The following is a 20,453-nucleotide window of genomic DNA, read 5'->3' on the forward strand; positions in this document are numbered from 1 at the left end:
TACAGCAATAGTGTCTTGTTTTTTTAAATTTTTAACTTAAATAAATCTAATCCTTATGCCCAAAATTAATCTAATCCTTATTCAATTAATATTATTTAATTAGCCCATGTTAATCTTTAAACAAACTCATGACTAATGAAACTTTTAATCAATCATCATGTTCCTGTATTGAATGACCTTGTTAATTCCTAATATCATTTTCCTTTTTCTGTCCCTCAAACCTTAGTAAACCCATTATTTAAACTATATAAATCCTATACTAATTTTTTCTTCACATTATAAAAATATAGCTTACATTTATGTGTCTTCAAAATAGTATTATTATATTATATATATCAGCTAAAATTTTAAAATCATTTTAAAAATAATTCAAAATAGTTTTTCATGAACCCAATATACTTAATATCCTTAGACCTTACACCTTATAGCCTCTGAATTCAATACTGACATTACTTCATGATTTTTGTATAAACTAACTACATTTCAATGTTAAATCTCTTAACGAGGACATTTCATTTTATTGTTATTAACATACCTCTTATTGTTAAAATATTGTTTAAACTAATATTGATGTCTGTAAAACAATACTGATGCTCTATTCAGACTAAAGAAAAAGCCCTGTTTGACCTATATACCTAGGGTTTAATTCCTCAACATTTTGATAGTAGTAAAAAAAACCCAACCTATAAGAGTGTTGCCACTCTGACCAGAGGAACCTTTATAACCATATCCTTTTATAGCCATGTCCATGCATAATGCTTACACCTTCCCTTTCCTTAGAAGTGATTGTCCCTTATACTATTACTACTAGATAAGAGACAATAAAATCAGAGACAGTCAGAATTTTTGCCTAGAACCAATTACTAGCCTGATAGACTTGGCTATGTCAAGATGGATTTTTATGTATTCTTCCTCCCACTTGGATTTGAAATGTTGCCACAATTATAATATGTCTATTCTACTGTAATTTTCTGCATTTTCGTGCAGCTGAAGATTGCTCTACATATTGCATTTAATGTAATGCTCGCATTACTTAAATAAATAGAGTAGCATGAAACGTGCGTACTGCAACCATCTTCGAAATCCGTGTTGCTTATTTTGATTTTTTGTATATATATATATGTATATATATGTATGTATGTGTTTACATGTATATGTATATATGTATGTGTTTATATGTGTATATGTATATGCATATATGTATATGTTTATATGTATGTGTATATGTGTATATGTATATGTGTATATGTATATACGTATAAGTATATATGTATTTGTGTATGTATGTATATATATATATATACATATATATATATATATATATATATATATATATATATATATTAGAAAAAAATAATAAGGTACTCAGATATCTGGATGGTTGTACATTTACAAATTTTTATTAATATGTCACATGTTTTTATAAATTAGCGCTTGCATCTATTCTTGTAGATTCTCCACATTTTCTGGAGAATCTACAAGAATAGATGCAAGCGCTAATTTATAAAAACATGTGACATATTAATAAAAATCTGTAAATATACAAACATCCAGATATCTGAATACCTTATTATCTTTTTCTAATATATAATTCCTGTACTTCACCTCCAAAGCTTCTAATATATATATATATATATATATATATATATATATATATATATATATAATCACAATTTAGGTTAGTTGAAATATGTGACACATATTTCAACTAACTTAAATTGTGATTATACATAAACTTTGCTTTGTGCATTTACTCTGATATATATGTGTGTGTGTGTGTGTGTATATATATATATATATATATACATACACTAGCAGAGACACCCAGTGTTGCTCGGGATTAAAATGGTATAGTTTGTATATAATATATTACAGTTATGTTGAAACAGGTGATATGGGAAAGTGCAGCATTGACTACAAAGCATTTGTGGAGTAAATGATGGGCTAATTTGACTAAGCAACATGCTATGCGTTTGTTTAGAGTATTTTAGGCCCTAACCTGTGGGTGTTATGTGATTTTTTAATGTACTGAGAAGCTGTCAGTGTATATAAAGGCAATTTGTGTTTAGCACACCAATTTGGACAGAGTTATCATTTTTATAAGAACGGGATCGATCATATCTGAAAACAGCTTCAGGAGTTATGAAGAATGAATTTGTACGTAGTCTGTTTCTGAGAGCTATTCTATTGGACCACTGTCTAATCATTAAAACATTGACTTAATGATCCAGCATTAAGTGCTGCAACATGCATTTGCTGATGTTGAGAAAATCTTATTTAGCTTCTCTTTTCAGACTCTTGCTTTCGGTTTTCTACAATCCTCCTTGTTTTATACTTGTTTCTGGAGAGATTACGTCTTGTCTTTGGTGGCATATTTTTCCTAATATTATAAACAAAAAATTATGAACATAGAAAGAAATTATACAATAATCCCTATTTTTGTAAGCAGTTGTATCCGTAAAAATTTTATTTCAAGAGAGCAGAAATTGAAAGAAGATAAGCGAAAAGAACAGAGAAAGAAAGTGAAAGATGTATGTACGCCTATATGAAATGGACGTGTGTGTGTGTGCTTGCATGCGTGCTTGCTTGTGTATATGTGAGAGAGAAAGAGGGTGAGAAAGAGAGATAGAGTGTGTGAAGGTGTGTGTTGTGATGATTGACATCTTTTAAGATACACACACATATAGAAAATGTGATGTAATAGTAAAAATTTTTTGTGATAGTTGATTTATGGAAAAGATTATGTTAAACTTTTGAAATGCAAATATGTGAATGAAAATTAAGTTTAATTTGTAGCCAAAATAGTACTGAATCTTTCGATACCCCATACGTCAAAATCTGTAACTCAGTTTTGGAAAGCATAAGGAATATATAATATCAATAAGGCAGTCCTCTAGATGGTAGCTAGACCTGGTAGAAATAGCAGCCAAATCTCTCTCAAAACACCCTACTGTCTTAATCCGACTATTCTGCCTATTATGTAGTTTGAATGAGAAACTGTAACTAAAGATTTATGTATATCTATATATATGTATCTATATATATGTATTTATATATGTAGTGAAGGCGCATGGCTCAGTGGTTAGAGCGTCAAGCTTATGATCGCAAGGTTGTGAGTTCGAATCTCGGACCGGGCTGCATGTTGTGTTCTTGAGCAAGACACTTTATTTCATGTTGCTCCAGTTCACTCAGCTGTAGAAATGAGTTGCGACATCACAGGTGCCAATACATGTATGTATACATATATGTATATGTTTGTATGTATGTAAATGTATGTATATATATATATATATATATATATATATATATATATATATATATATATATATATATATATATATATATATATATATATATATATGTTTATATGTATACATGTATGTATATATGTATATATATATATATAATTATATGTATTTATTTTATCCTAATAAATAATAATTCGGATAGAATAAATGGGTTAATAGAAACCAAGGTAGCAAAGATCACAAAATAACTGGTGTAATTCCTGTTGGTGAGGCAGAAACTCCTTGATATTTTGGGTATTTGAGTATATATAAAAATTTAAGGAATGGAGTAAACGCACGTTATTACTGCATACTTTATTCCGACATATGTTTCGAAGAATTACAATTTATGCGATCCATAGGAATCGTCGATGTTAAAAATGTAAACTTCTCCTCAGGGAATGTATGGGAACCATCTTAAACGTAAGACATTATGACCGATATATATAAATGTCTTATGTTTAAGATGGTTCCCATACATTCCCTGAGGAGAAGTTTACATTTTTAACATCGACGATTCCTATGGATCGCATAAATTGTAATTCTTCGAAACATATGTGGGAATAAAGCATGCAGTAATAACGTGCGTTTACTCCATTCCTTAAATTTGTATATATATATATATATATATATATATATATATACATATAAATGTTTATATATATACGTTTGTATAGATATGTAAATATATGCATGTACATATATGTGTGTATATATATATATATATATATATATATATATGTCTGTATATGTATATATGTATATGTATGACAGGCTTCCATACAGTTTCTCTATACCAGTTCCACTCACACGGCATTGGCTGGACGAAAGCTACAGCAAACACACATGCCCAAGTTGCCATGCAGTGCCATAGAACTTGTGATTATTTGATTGCAAAGTCTATCACATATCCACACGACCATACTTGCACCTCATCAGATTGCTAGATTAAATAATTAACTCTTTCATCCTTGGCCATTACAATGTCTCACCTGTTATATACTTCATAACATGATAGCTTCACCATATTTATTTCATAGAAAAAGGTTTCTTATATTTATTTCCTTCAATGTCGCAATTCCAAAATTGAGTTTAATTATTTCATTATTGAAGGTAGATATTTTTTTTTATATTGATTCTGTTTTAATGTTCACCTTTCAGTTGAAACATACACCTAAAGATTTGGAAAAGTTGAAAGAGTAAGTATTACCTTCATGTACTTTATATAAAAATCAGCTATTTTATGTATTCCGCATTCTTAAAGACACAGGTGTGGCTGTGTGGTAAGAAGTTTGCTTTCCAACAACATGGGCCCAGGTTCCGTCCCTCTGTGTGGCACTTTAAGTGCCTTCTACTATACCTTGGGCTGACCAAATCATTGTGAGAGGATTTGATAGATGGAAACTGACAGAGGCCCTTCAAATATCTGTCTGTCTGTCTGTCGGTCTCTATATCTATCTATCTATCTATCTATCTATCTATCTATCTATCTATACATACATACATACATATACATGTCGCGTCACTCCATTGGTATGACGACGAGGGTTCCAGTTGATCCGATCAAAAGAATAGCCTGCTTGTGAAATATATATATTTATTATATATATTATATATATATTATATACAGGGTCCGCCATAAGTAACTATATATTTTCTTTTGCTTATAACTTTGTTGATACTTATTCAATTTTTCTATTTCATATGTCATTTGAAAGCTGAAATCTTATATTTTTATTTCTTTTTTTTTCCCCTATTTCAGATATACTGTTATATTGATTATGTCCACCTGATTAACAAAAGAGCAAAAGATTGCGGTTTTGAAATGGTTCTGCACAAAGTTATCTGGCAGCTCGAATTTGTTCCTTAAGTTCAGCAATGTTGCGGGGCTTTGTTGAGTAGACATTCTCTTTGAGAACGCCCCACAGGAAAAAGACGGGTGGGGTCAAATCCGGCGAACGAGATGGCCACTCAAGTGGTCCTCACCTGCCAATCCATCGACAGGGCAGGTTGGCGTCCAGCCAGTCTCACACAACCGTAGCATAATGGGCTGATGCCCCGTCCTGCTGAAAGTACTGACCCTCTGCTCCATCCTGCTGTTGTAATGCAGCTTCTGTAGCATAGCCAGATAGCTTTGTGCAGAACCATTTCAAAACCGCAATCATGCTGATGCACTGCCATTTTGCAACACTTTTATTTCTGAGATCCTCCTCCAATTTGTGGCCCTTGGTGAAGAATGGAGTTTGATGTAGCTACCCTCATTTGCACCTCTTGCCGTGAGGTAGGTTCATCTGGGACTCTCAACAGGAAGAGGTCCAGCTTTGATTTAAAAACGCCTACATCTACTTTGTGCAGGTTCCTCAAGCCCTTTGGGAGAATATTAAAAAGCTGTGGGCCCCTGAAACCCAGGCTGTTGCAGTAACTGGTCCTGAAGTGCGATGGCATTGCTGGGATCTTTGGCACTATGCAGTGTCGTCCCGTTCTGGCATTGGCAAAGAAGATATACTACTAGCCATAGATGAAGTGGATGCAAACTCAACTGCTGGTCCTGATGGTTTCCCAGCAATCCTCCTCAAATCGTGTAAGCATGCCCTGGAAAAACCCCTCCAGATTCTCTTCCAGAGCTTTCTTGCAAATGGCAGACTGCCAAGCAAGCTGAAGGAGGGTATAATATTCCCAATCCATAAAGGGGTAAGCAGAGCAGATGCCAAAAACTATAGGCCTATCTCTCTGATTCACACATCAGCAAAGTCATGGAATAGATAGTCAGAGGGAAACTAATCACATTCCTTGAAGAAAATAACTTGCTGAGTGATACCCAGCATGGCTTTCAACCAGGTAGGAGCTGCCTGACCCAGCTCTTACAACATTATGATTGGGTGTTGAGGCAGTTGCTCAACAACTCAAATGTGGATGTAATATACCTTGATTTTGCAAAAGCTTTTAACAAGGTGGATCATGGTATGATATGCCACAAACTGTGTGATCTCGGCATAGTTGGAAAACTTGGAGAGTGGTTACATGACTTTCTGATAGATAGAAGTCAGACAGTAGTGGCTAATGGAGCCACCTCTATGAAAACTCAAATAGTGAGCGGTGTTCCACAGGGCACTGTCTTGAGACCACTGCTTTTTATAGTGGCCCTCTCAGATATGCCCTCAAGTGCCTTGATAGCCACCCTTGCAAGCTACACAGACGATACGAAAGTCTTGCAGAAAATACAGAACCCCAGCGATGTTGCACATCTGCAGCAGGAGTTGGACTCAATTTACAGATGGGCTGAGGATAATAATATGCAGTTTAATGCTGAAAAATTCCAAGCCCTGCGTTACCAACGTCCAAAACTGAATATGAAACTTACAGAGTACACTGGTCCACAGGGAATTTCAATCCCAGAGCCTAAATCAGTGAGGGACCTTGATATCGACATGTGCACTTTCCAAGTGCACATTACCAGGATGGTGACAAAGTGCAGACGACTGGCTGGCTGGATCCTGAGAACATTCAGAACCAGAGATAAGGAAACCATGATGGTCCTCTGGAGGACATTCGTACTCAGCTGCCTGGATTACTGCTCACAGCTATGGTCACCCACCAGTGTGAAATTAACAGCGGACCTTGAAGCAATCCAGAGAAGATTCACAAAGAAGATTGTCTCTTTGCAACTTCTCAGCTACTGGGAAAGGCTGAAACAGTGAAGACTCTACTTCCTGGAGAGAAGGCAGGAGAGGTATGCAGTAATATACATCTGGAAGATCCTGGAAGGAATTGTGCCAAATTTTGGCATTGAAAGCTACACCAATGCCAAAACGGGACAACACTGCAGAGACTTGATGTTCTTTTATTCTTTTATATGTTTCACCCTTGAGGCTGCAGCCATTTTGGTGCACCACCAGTGTAATCACTTTTTAATTGGCCAATTCTATGGGATTGGCTTTTGGTGAAGAAGGGAGTTCGATACTGCTTCTCGTTTTTGAGTTTCCTGCCTTGATATTGATTCATCTGGGATCTTGGATAGTAAGAGGTCTAGCTGTTTCTTGAAGACATCTACTCCCACTCCATGGAGATCCCTCAGATATTTTGGTAAGGAGTTAAATAGCTGTGGAGTTAAATAGGTGTTAAATGGCCTTGAATCCCAATCTATTGTCATACATGTTCCTTGCCTTAGATGAGACAGCTGGGACTTTTGGAACAGCGCAGTGACATCCGTTTTGAGGTCTGGTATAACTCTGAATTCCAAATTTGGTGCCAGCCCCTCCAGTGTCTTCCACATATATATCATTGCATCCCTCTCCCGTTTTTGCTCCAGGAAGTAAAGTCATGGCTCTTTCAGTCTCTCCCAGTAGTTCAGCTGTCTCATTGATGCAATCTTCCTTGTGTAGTATCGCTGAACTACCTCAAGTTCTGCTATTAATCCTACAGTGTAAGGTGACCACAGTTGAGGACAAATGTCCTCTATAGGATCAGCATAGTTTCCTAGTCCCTTGTTCTGAAGGTTCTCAGCATCCATCGGGCCATTCACCTGCACACTGCCACTGTCTTGGTGACATGCATGTCAAATGAGGCATTGTTGCTCATATCAATATCAAGATTGCTGCTCCTTTTGGTCCAAAGTATCGTTGTTGTGACTTCTGAGGGCTTGGAATTTGCATGTTATTGTTCTTAGCCCATTTATATATGGCATCTAGGTCTTTCTGTTGAGGATTAGCATCAGAAGATTCCTTGACTGCTTGTACTACTTTTGTGTCATTGGCATAGCTAGTAAGTATGGCCATCTGTGTAACTGATGACATGTCTGAAAGAGCCACCATGAACAGTAGTGGCCCCAATACAATTCCCCGAGGCACTCCACTTTCTATTCATGTTTCCATGGAGAGGGCTTTGTTAGCTGCTACAGCCTGGCTTCTGTCTTTTAAGAAATCATGCAACCACTCTCCAATTTTCCCAGTTATGCCCAGTCTCCGTAGTTTGTGACATATCATCCCATGATCAACCTTATCAAAGGCCTTTGCAAAGTCAAGATATATCACATCTACATTTGAACGACTCATTGTTTCAACACCCAGTCATAGTATTGCAAAAGCTGTGTAAGGCAGCTTCTGCCTAAGTGAAACCATGCTGGATGTCAGGAAGCAAACCATTATCTTCAAGGAATGCAATTAGTTTCTTCCTTACAGTGCGCTCCATAACTTTGCTGATATGGGAAGTTAGAGAGAGAGGTTTATAATTCTTAGTGTCTGCCCTGCTATCTCCCTTATGGATAGGGCATATAATGCCTTCGTTTAACTTTTTGGGAAGTCTCCCTGTTGTGAGGAAGCTCTGGAAGAGAATCTGAAGTGGTCTAGCTAGAGCCCCTTTGCATTTCTTTTTGAGAACTACTGGGAATCCATCAGGTCCTGTTGCTGATTTTGAGCTCATCTCATCAATGGCTGATATCACATCAGTTTCCTCTATTTTGATGCTATCAATAATTGCCATTTTGTTGTGTAGATCTGTGGATCCAAAGAACTCATCAGGCATAGCTACTTGCAAGTGTCCCAGTGGAGTGGTTTGTTTCTGTGTTTGTCCCCTATCACTGCGTGACAGCTGGTGTTGGTGTGTTTATGTCCCTGTAACTTAGCAGTTTAGCAAAAGAGACCAATATAATAAGTACTGGGCTTTAAAAATAAGTCCTGGGGTCAATTCATTTGATTGAAACCCTTCAAGGCGATGCTCCAGCTTGGCTGCAGTCAAAATGATTGAAACATGTAAATGATAAAAGATAAAATATGTATTTACATATGTAAAACATGTATTTTATTGTGATAAGTGGAGAAGGTTAAATGTCTCAGGGCTGTATTCATGAGTGATTGCAAGTAGGGGCCTGAATTGGATGCTAGAATTGGTGGTGCTGGTACAGTATTGTACCAACTTTAGCATTCAATATGGAGGAGAGGTTGGTAAAAAAGTCAAACTTGCTAGCTTCAGTTTTGTTTTTGTGTCTCTTCTCACCTATGGTCATGAATGTTGGGTAATGGTTGAAAGAGTACAACCACAATTGTTGTTGTTGGCACTCCGTCGCTTACGACGTCGAGGGTTCCAGTTGATCCGATCAACGGAACAGCCTGCTCGTGAAATTAATGTGCAAGTGGCTGAGCACTCCACAGATATGTGTACCCTTAACATAGTTCTCGGGGAGATTCAGCGTGACACAGTGTGACAAGGCTGACCCTTTGAATTACAGGCACAACAGAAACAGGAAATAAGAGTGAGAGAAAGTTGTGATGGAAGAGCACAGCAGGGTTCGCCACCATCCCCTGCCGGAGCCTTGTGGAGCTTTAGGTGTTTTTGCTCAATAAACACTCACAACGCCCGGTCTGGGAATCAAAACCGCGATCCTATGAATGCGAGTCCGCTGCCATTGTGCCTCCACTACAACCACAGTTACTAACAGCTGAAATGGGGTTCCTATGAAGATTTCTGGTCTAATGTTATTTGACAAGGTACTAATTGAATGGTTAGCGTGGGTAACCAGCTTGTGTAAATAATGAGTTCTACTTGAATGGTGGGTAGTTAGTGTAAATAATGGGTGGTAGCTGAATTGTAGGTCATCATCATTTAATGTCCATTTTCCATGCTGATGTGAGTAGGATGATTGACAGACATCAACAAGCTGGATGCCTTTCCTAATGCCAACTACCTTACAATAGGCTATTGGATGCTTATTTCATGATACTGATACTAGGGAGAAGGAAAGAGAAGCCTCCTTAATCCAATGGAGTTGTAGTAGAGGAGGAGGTGGTTTTGTACCAGGTGTTGAGAGGGTAAATTATGATAGAGTGACAGTCACATGCATCTTGCTATAGAAGAAATAAATGGCTGTCTTTCATTGCATATGGTTGGGTTAGGAGCACTTGGAAAGAAGACAATGATGATGAGTTGCTAGTGTAAATAATGTGTAATTTGTGAATAGTGGACTGCTAGTGTAAATAATGGATACACAACATATATAACAGGACTTAGTGCAGAATGACAAGAAGGCAGAAGATGAGGAAAGAAGCCAAAATGTCCATGATATAGTACAAAGTGGATTTCATGAAATAATTAACTTTTCTACATCCAATGTAAAGGAGCAAAGGTAATACTTAAAATTCACTCAACCAACCTATTGATTTTTATTTTCTTCAGTTACAGAGCGGAAGTGCCAGATAATGAAGAACTAGCTGTTAACTGGGCAAATTACCAGTTGGAGAAAGCAGCAGGTCTCAATGGCAACAATGCCCTTAAGGAGATCTCATCACAGAAGAATGTCAATGGTGCCAAAAAAGAAACTACTCTTTTAAAGTCAGTCATCAAAAAACTAGAAATGGAATTGTTGAAAGAGAAGACACTGCATCAGCGCATTGTTCGCAAGAAAACTCAAGAACTTTGTGAGTTGCAACAAGAGGTATTCATAAGTGAATTTTATTTTTATTGTCATTATCTGAAGTATGCATTCACTAAAATATCTTCTTTAAGTGGTTGCAACTGTGATGCATTTCAGAATGTTATGTCAGGATTCTGGCCTGGAGTGTTTTAAGAAATTTCAAAGCATTTAGTAATTGAGTATTTGAACGTCAATTAGGCTAGCTTTCTTTGGAATATGTGTAGAGAGTATGCCTCTCTATGGAGTAAAAACCTGGACTATGAAGAAGGTACTTGATACTATGTATACAAGGCTTCTTGTGAGGGCTCAATCCATCTCATGGCATAGGCATAAGACTAAAGGGGAGATTTATTGACACATTCCACCAATGTACTATTATTGGTCAATTCAGGGTTAGCTTTGCTGGCCAATGTTGTCATCAGGCCATATCAGAAGTTGTATTTTGGAGACTTCCACACTCTAATGGAAGATGAGAAACTACTCAACTACATTGATGTTATTGGCAGGCATGCACTACATGAAATTGAGGTCCTACCAAATCTAATAGGGGACAGATTCACTAAAGTATATTATACATTCACTTAGTTTTTCTGTTTTGCTTTTTAAAACTTTTTTTAATGAATTTTGCTAATTTTTCATAATTACAATTTGTAAAAAAAATATTGTCATTGATATGGCATAGTAAGCTCATTATTTTAACATCCACTTTTCTCTGCTGGGTATGGTAGTTGGATGAGACTTTTTCAGGCAATGTTTTACAGATGGATGCTTTTCCTGATACCAACTATTTTACTCACTTCTGATGACAGGCAGTGATATGGTGTACCTATTCTAGTAGCAAAGATAATCATCAACATCATTGTCATTGTTTTAATGTCCACTTTTTCATGTTTGTATTGGTCTGACAATTCGACTGGGCATGTTTTCATGGAAGATTGAAAAGAAATGACCCAGTTTGTATGATAGTAACACTCATTTCCAACTGTTATACAGTATGAAAATGAGGAGTCAGAAACACTTGCATGCATGACAAGCTTCTTCCAGTTTCCATCTACCAGATCCATTTACAAAGCTTTGATTGGCTTGGGGCTGTAATAGAAGACATTTGTCTAAGGTAGCCCACATAGTGGTACTGAACCAGAAACCATATTTTTAACCACACAATCATACCTGTGCCTGCAATTGAATCTAAAAGATATTTCAAAAAAATTTTGTATGGCATGAGGTCATATGGAATATATATTATTTACAGATAATCTAATACAGTGGTCCCTAAACTTTTTCAGCCCCCCCCCCCATCCCATCCCGGCCAACTCATCACCACAAACATGGCCCACTTTCTGCAGCAAATTCAAAACAATAGTATTCCACATATGAAACTTAACATAATTAACTCATTATTTTGTTGTTTTTACATCTTTTGGCCACAAACCCCCATGATTGTTCAGCTTTTCTTCAATGATCCCTGGATCTTTCCACTATCCCCAGTGGGGCAGTACTACCCACTTTGGGAACCACTGTGCTAATGCTATTTTAGTAGAGTATCTGATCTGAGAATGGTAGCCATCACATTAATTTACAATTTGCTTAGCACTGTCATCATTTAGCCTTTATGCACCACAGAGATGTTTCAAATTGCTGAGATGTGCCAGGGATGGAATACAAACTTTTGACTTTTTTTACTGAGAAGTTGTTACTTTATCCATATAACCATTGTAAATTCCCTTCGTAACGTAAAATGTGTATACATATAGGCACAGGCATGGCTGTGTGGTAATAACCATGCTTCGTAACCACATGGTTCCAGATTCAGTCCCACTGCATGAAACCGCGAGCAAATGTCTTCTACTATAGCCTCAGGCCGACCAAAGCCTTGTGGGTGGATTTGATAGACAGAAACTGAAAGATCATTGTGTGTGTGTGTGTGTGTGTGTGTGTGTGTGTGTGTGTATATATATACATATATATATATATATATATATATATATGTATATATATAGATATGCAGGGCAGGGAATCGTCAATTAGTAATAAAATTAATAATTAACAATTTTGCCGGGTAGCTCAGTATGAAAAAACCTTTTTCGGTAAAAAACATTTATAATCATAAATATATAGGGATTGACAGTAACCTGCTTCTCCAACATACTGAGAATTCAGAAACAGCAGTCAAAGAACTACTGATTTCAAAACTACAAATTATTACTCTAGATTGATAGCGATATTTTTGATACACACAGAACAAAAAACAGTAGAGAAGAGTAAAAAAACACTTGCCTTTAGTTAATTTAGTACGACCGTTTCACAGTTAAGAGTAAATAAATACTCTATTCTGATCTTCAGCTAAATATTCTAATAAATTTGTTAATGTCTAAATAACTCACGTTAATCTTGACCATGTGAACATCAATACCACGTGAGGAAGACGTTAAGAAATTTATCGGCCAGTAAGTTCAAAATCCCTCGCCCTAATGAATTTCAATTCAGTGTGCATCAGAAATAGTCCCGCATAGGAAAGAGACTCGTACGAATTCCTGCGGTTTAACCATCCACCTTAGAGTTATTATTAAAATATAGATATGCAGGGCAGGGAATCGTCAATTAGTAATAAAATTAATAATTAACAATTTTGCCGGGTAGCTCAGTATGAAAAAACCTTTTTCGGTAAAAAACATTTATAATCATAAATATATAGGGATTGACAGTAACCTGCTTCTCCAACATACTGAGAATTCAGAAACAGCAGTCAAAGAACTACTGATTTCAAAACTACAAATTATTACTCTAGATTGATAGCGATATTTTTGATACACACAGAACAAAAAACAGTAGAGAAGAGTAAAAAAACACTTGCCTTTAGTTAATTTAGTACGACTGTTTCACAGTTAAGAGTAAATAAATACTCTATTCTGATCTTCAGCTAAATATTCTAATAAATTTGTTAATGTCTAAATAACTCACGTTAATCTTGACCATGTGAACATCAATACCACGTGAGGAAGACGTTAAGAAATTTATCGGCCAGTAAGTTCAAAATCCCTCGCCCTAATGAATTTCAATTCAGTGTGCATCAGAAATAGTCCCGCATAGGAAAGAGACTCGTACGAATTCCTGCGGTTTAACCATCCACCTTAGAGTTATTATTAAAATATAGATATGCAGGGCAGGGAATCGTCAATTAGTAATAAAATTAATAATTAACAATTTTGCCGGGTAGCTCAGTATGAAAAAACCTTTTTCGGTAAAAAACATTTATAATCATAAATATATAGGGATTGACAGTAACCTGCTTCTCCAACATACTGAGAATTCAGAAACAGCAGTCAAAGAACTACTGATTTCAAAACTACAAATTATTACTCTAGATTGATAGTAGTTCTTTGACTGCTGTTTCTGAATTCTCAGTATGTTGGAGAAGCAGGTTACTGTCAATCCCTATATATTTATGATTATATGTATATATATATATATATATATATATATATATATATATATATATATATACATGCATACATACAAACATACATACATGCATATGTGTGTATCTTTGTGTCTGTGTTTGTCTCCCACCACAATTTGACAGCTGATGTTGGTGTATTTATGTTCCATAACCTAGCAGTTTAGCAAACGTGAATGATAACATGAGCACCACAACTTAATAAATAAGTACTAGGGTTGACTAAAAATTCTTCAAGGCAGGACGGCCACAGTCTAATGACTGAAATAAGTAAAAGATAAAATATACAGAAAGTAACAGAAAACTGCTTTTTCTGTTATATGTTGAGCTGTTAATTGCAAGCTCATATAACCTGGTAGCTTTATACCAAACTTTTCCGCTAATTGTCTTGGGTGCCTGTGTAGTTGTGAGCAGACACAAACATTCTCTTGGAGCTTCCCAGCTTTGGTCCAGTGGAACATCAAGGATGTGATGGCTAGAGAGAGAGTGGAAGGCAACTACAATACAGGAGTGGTACTAATTCTCTGCTGAGTAGGTTTGATCTGCAAGAAACATTGTACTTTATCCAAGCACACAACATGCCACACAGTTCAGGAATTGAACCCATGATCTTAAGACTGTGATCCCAACACTCTAACCACTAGGCCACACAGTCTTACATTTCTGTTATCTAACAGAACAATAAATGTATTGACCACCATCATAATTTCATTTGATATCTGTTTATCTTGATGAAATATATGTAGGTGTAGGTGTAACTTTGTGGTATGAAGTTAGGTTCAATCTCACTGTGTGGCACTTTGGACAGGTGTCTTATACTACTGTAGCCCTGGGTGAAGCAAAGCCTTGTTTGTGGATTTAATAGACAGAAACTGAAAGAAGCCCACCACGTGTGTGTGTGTGTGTGTGTGTGTGAATGTATTTTACTATGTCCTTGCCTTGACATTGTATGATAGACGTAAACAAATGTCACCATTCATGCAAGCGGTGTCATTCATTTCCAGTCTTCCGTGAAAACATGCAGTTATAGTGAAATATTGCTTTACTCAGAAATAAGCAAAGGTTGGTGACAAGAAATACATCCAGCCATAGAAAACCTGCCTCAACAAAATTCTGCCTGACCGATGTGAGTGTGGAACAGTAGGTGTTAAAGTGATGATGATCACTCTCTCTCTCCTCTTCTTTCCCTCCCTTCTTCTTTCTCTCCCTCCCTCTGCCACCTTCTCCCTGTGTGTATGTGTGTGTGTGTGTGTGTGTGTGTGTGTGTTAATCTGGTTGACCCAAGCAGACATTTCTCTATTAGTTTTATAATTGTGACGTAATGTGTTCACTAGAGCATATGTGACTTGAATTAAGGTTTTGTGGCTGGAATGCCTTGCCTATCTAACACATTCAGTGTGTAGAATAACAATAATTAATTCATGCAATAAATATATAGTTACTCCTAAATATGTGGAATATCTATGTACTGTAATTTATGCAACCCACGTCATTAGTGCACAGTAATATAATGATTGTAGCAATTATATAAAGTTTGTGGTTATAGTATTAGCAGTATTTGTTTATGCCTTCTGTTTTCATGTTTTACACATTGTTGTTTTCCATGAATAAAGAGAGATCATTAATTCAGACTTACGACTAAGGACTTATAGCTTTCCACACTGAACTTGCTATTTCTATTAGTTAAATTTGTAAGTTGAAGCCATTTTCATGACCAACAAAATTACTGTTGTGGGATTGTAGTCTCTGCCTTTCTCCCCCCCCCCCCCACCCCCACTTTCTCTCCCGTATAAGTATGTATGCTTGCTTGCTTGAATTTCTCAGCAATGGATGGAGAAAGAGCCAGTTTCTCACCAAGAAACAAAGCTCTTTCATTGGAATTTAGACAGCATCAACAGAGTAGTCTTGTGTGTATGTATGAATGTGTGTGTGTGTGTGTGTGTGTGTGTGTGTGTGCATGCATGTGTGTATCTGTGTGTTTGTATATCTGTTTATCTCTCTCTATATCTATATCTATCTGCCTGTCTGTCTCTCTGTGTCTGTCTATCTCTATCTCTCACTCTCTCTATATATCTATCTGACCTGTCTGTCTGTCTCTCTGTTTCTTTCTCTCTCTATCTATCTTTCTATATCTCTATTTTTCTCATTCTCTATTTCACTCTCTCCCCCTCTATCTCACTCTCTACCTGTGTATATCTCTATTTATTTATTTATCTATCTATCTCTCCATCTATCTGTTTATCTTTCTCTCTCTCTCATTCACTCTGTCTGTCTGTCTCTGTCTCTCTATCAATGCTTAACAAGTACACTTCACAACTAGAAGGTACCAGGTTTCATTTCACTCTGTCACATGTTGGGCAAATGTTATTCTAAAGCTTGCTGAATACAACTGAAACATTAAATTAGAACAGCCATGTATTTCAGAATGGCCACCATGATAGTCACCAATGAAGAAAATGATGTTGCTCATATCTACACAATTAAATATATACAATTAAATTGTAGTTCTTCATAAATGTTCATATTTAAGGTTCATGAAACTCCTGATTTTTTTTTTTTTCTAATTCAGTTTTATAAATTGATATTTTATATATGGTACAGTTGCTGTAAATATATGAAACGAGGAAGAGAGAGGGTGGGGAGATTACTAAATCTTTCCACTTGTTCTCTTTATTTAGGCGAGGCAGCTTCGATCATCCGAACGACAGCTTAGAATACGAGTGAAGTCATTGACAAATGAACTAGCTGTTTATAAGAGGTACTTTAATGTTAGTTTACTGCTGTTTCTTAACTCTTAATATCCTGTCACATGTTGGGCAAATGTCATTCTAAAGCTTGCTGAATACAATTGAAACATTTTCTAAGTCAAAAGCTCAGTTCTGTAATGACTGAACAGAAAATATTTAAAAATAGGTTTGTTTATTCAAATGTTTATAATGTCAGATTATTGTGAAAATTGGAATTATCACAGGAGAGACTTAGTATTTTTTGTTAACAATCATTTAGGTTTGGTGAAGTGGAAGAGGATATTTAAAAGGAAATTTATCTTGTGTATGTAGTTTTTAGTTGGATGCAAAATAGACAGCATATGTGGAGACTTTTTATTTACTTTTCAGCTTTGATGGTACTTTAAAAAGTACCCCAACAGAAAAAGAGAATTCAGCAAAGTTGGTAGAGATCCTTTTAGCAAGAGACCAGAAGGAATAGCTACAATTTGGGAAACGGGAGAGATTGTGGGTTGTATAATGAATGGAGAAGTTCCTTGCATTTTGAATGATGGTTTTGCAGGAATTGTGGAGCTAAGTAAAAGCTCTTGAATTTGTAGGAGGGGTGGGTGGGTTCTTTCAGCATTTTAGTGCATATCCTTTACTTGAACTGCTGCAGCTCAGTCACAAGTCAACCATGTTAGGGACTTGGGCCTGTAAGTTGTGGTTGTGTATGGAAAATAGAGGATCTTGCTCTAGAAGATGATTTCACATACATGCTTAGCTGTCTCTGATGGATCAACAGTGAGGCGTATCCTAGGATAGTTAACTTAAAACTGGCAGAAGTACAACCAGTCAGCTGACTTGAATGAAACAGGGGCCAATATGTGTGTGGTGGTGGGGAATTTGTGAGGTATGTGAGTGTGTGGTGGGTAATCCTGATAAGGCAGTGGTTGGACATCCAATTCTTGCAGAGATTGTATGGTTTGGTAGCAGTTAGGTTTGGAGGTTAGGAAAGCAATCTTGTGTCTATATGTTGTGTGTGCCAGTCAGTGAAGGGTGTAGGAAACAAGGTTTGTTAATGTAAAGAGGTCTTGGGTGTTTGTGTGTTCGTCAGTGATGTGTGTAGGGGATGAAATGAGGTTGATGTATAGAATTAATGTGTTAGTGAAAGTTTCAGTTTCTGCAGTATAGCAATATAAGCTGTGAGCATTGAAGTCATGGAAGTTGATGAGTTCGGAGAGAGAGAGAGAGAGAGAGAGAGAGAGAGAGGTGAAGTGAAGTGAGAAAGGCTTCCTCAGTGTAGGAAGTGGCATGGTTGTAGAATTATTAGTAGTTAGAGAAATCATCATCATCATCATCGTTTAATGTCCACTTTCCATGCTAGCATGGGTTGGACGATTTGACTGAGGACTGGTAAAACCAGATGGCTACACCAGTCTCCAATCTGATTTGGCAGAGTTTCTACAGCTGGATGCCCTTCCTAACGCCAACCACTCAGAGAGTGTAGTGGGTGCTTTTACGTGCCACCGGCATGAAGGCCAGTCAGGCGGTACTGGCAACGGCCATTCTCAAAATGGTGTATTTTATGTGCCACCCGCACAAGAGCCAGTCCAGAAATCTAGAGTGCAAATGAGGAAGCAGATTTATTTAGATGAAGAGAGACCTTGAACCAGAGTAAATGGAAGTCTTTACAGTTGATATCCAAGTGAGAGAGCCATGTGATAGGTGAGTGAAATCTATATATTCACTGACTCAATCTTTTAGAGTGAAATTTGAATACAGTATGTCGCCTGGAGACCAGACACAGAGTATGGATAAGGGTTGAAAAACTGTGCCTTGGAGAAGAATCAAACATATGGTTTACAAGTTAGTAAGGGGTTATGTGATAGTGAAAGGGTTCAAGTACTTTTGGAATTTATGACTGTTAGAAGAGTGGAAGGAAAATGACTAAGTCTGGTTAGTTTTAGCTTTAGGTATCTAGTAATGTGTAACAGGTGTTAATGTCCTGTGAGGCCAGGATGACTCACTACTGGGAGCCTGGTTTGGATGCTCGTAAAGGTACCTATCCATGTGAGGAGTTTTAAATTGGGTGGTTAGATGTGGCTACCACTCCAAAAGTTAATAAAGTGGAGTGGCTGTCAATGCTCTATATAACAACATTACATTAGACAAATGATGAGTTTGTGTGTAAACATACACAGATACATGCATACACATAACATCCATATGTATGTGTGTGTTTGTGTGTGCATACATACATACATACATACATATATCTTTATATATATATATATGTGTGTGTACACACTCACATACATACACACTGTCTTCTCTTTTAGAAATCGAAGTAATTCTGCACGCAATTCCCGATTTGAACAGTCTTCCTCTTGTGAAAGTCTCAACTGTATAACTCTACGGAATCGGTCTTCTTCTCGAGAGCGAAGTAGTTCGCGTGAGCGTCCAACACTACGTAGAAAACAATCTAATTCCAGAGAAAGGAAATGTTCCAGAGATGCAGTTTACTCTTGTAGCCATGACAACAATATGAATTCTTCCAGAAACAGCGCAAATTCTACTGGATCTCAAAAGAATTACAGAAGTCGTACTCCTTCACCATACAGTGAGTTTTGAATTTGAAACACTTCTTTGCTTTGATCCAATTGGCTGAGTTGGTAAAGTATCAGCCAATCAACCACAACGATTTGTATCCAGTTTACTTGTCACATTGCACCTTTTGCATATAGAGACACTTAATCGTTTTACTGCTGTAATTCTGTTTAAATATCTTGTCTTTGTTTGAACAAATTTTGTAACTAATAAAAAAAAACATAGTAAAATAATTTTGCCATTATTAAGCTGGTGTTTGGAACATAAATTAACATGAAATATTAATGGATTGTTTTTAATTTAAATGACTTAAAGACAGAAAATTTATATCATAGCCCCAGGGATGATCTCAGGCAAGTTGTTATCAAAAGGGTTGAGTCTGAATATCTCAGTCCATGTGGGAAAAATAGATTCCATAGGGATATTCAGTTCATTTCTATCAGTAGTACACTGGTGGTATTGGGGAGGGGAGAGTCATGTGAAGATTATTGGTGTAGACCCTTCTTTACAAACAAATAAAGAAAAAAACATATTTAAAGAAATAGGGTGTCTGTGTCAGTAGCAGGTGCTATAGTCGCTTGGTGTTCAGAATTGAAATCTCTCCTCTTTTGTCATTTTGAATGGAAATACCTGCCTTGACTATGTTACATAGTGACCAAATTCACACAGTATCTTTCCCCAAAACATATCTGTAACTACATATCTTTGTGGTAAGAAGCTTGCTTCCCAACCATATGGTTCCCAACCTTGGGCAAGTGTCTTCTATTTTGGCCTCAGGCCAACCAAAGCCTTGTGAGTGGATTTGGTTGACAGAAGCCGAAAGAAGCCTGTTGTGTGTGTGTGTGTGTATATATATATGTGTGTGTGTGTCTGTGTTCCCCCCCCCCCACGCCAGAGTTTGACAACCAGTGTTGGTGTGTTTACGTCCCCATAAAGTACCAGGTTTAAAAAAAGTGAGTACTGAGGTCAATTTGTTTGACTAAAAAATT

The 20,453-nt window shown here is 36.7% G+C and overlaps 1 protein-coding gene across 5 annotated transcripts in view; it reads left to right on the forward strand.

Moving 5' to 3' along the window:
- Positions 1–20,453, forward strand: part of LOC106877348 (centrosomal protein CCDC61) — a 118,054-nt gene that overhangs the window by 65,893 nt on the left and 31,708 nt on the right. For all 5 annotated transcript variants that reach the window (XM_052970643.2, XM_052970639.2, XM_052970642.2 and 2 more), the window contains exons 6-9: positions 4,449–4,486; positions 10,455–10,713; positions 16,828–16,907; positions 19,197–19,477. In XM_052970643.2, the coding sequence (XP_052826603.1) occupies positions 4,449–4,486; positions 10,455–10,713; positions 16,828–16,907; positions 19,197–19,477 (658 nt within the window). The remainder of the gene's footprint in view (positions 1–4,448; positions 4,487–10,454; positions 10,714–16,827; positions 16,908–19,196; positions 19,478–20,453) is intronic.

The sequence above is a fragment of the Octopus bimaculoides genome, chromosome 9 (genome assembly GCF_046866305.1).
Source record: "Octopus bimaculoides isolate indiv1 chromosome 9, ASM4686630v1, whole genome shotgun sequence".
NCBI classification, from domain to species: domain Eukaryota; kingdom Metazoa; phylum Mollusca; class Cephalopoda; order Octopoda; family Octopodidae; genus Octopus; species Octopus bimaculoides.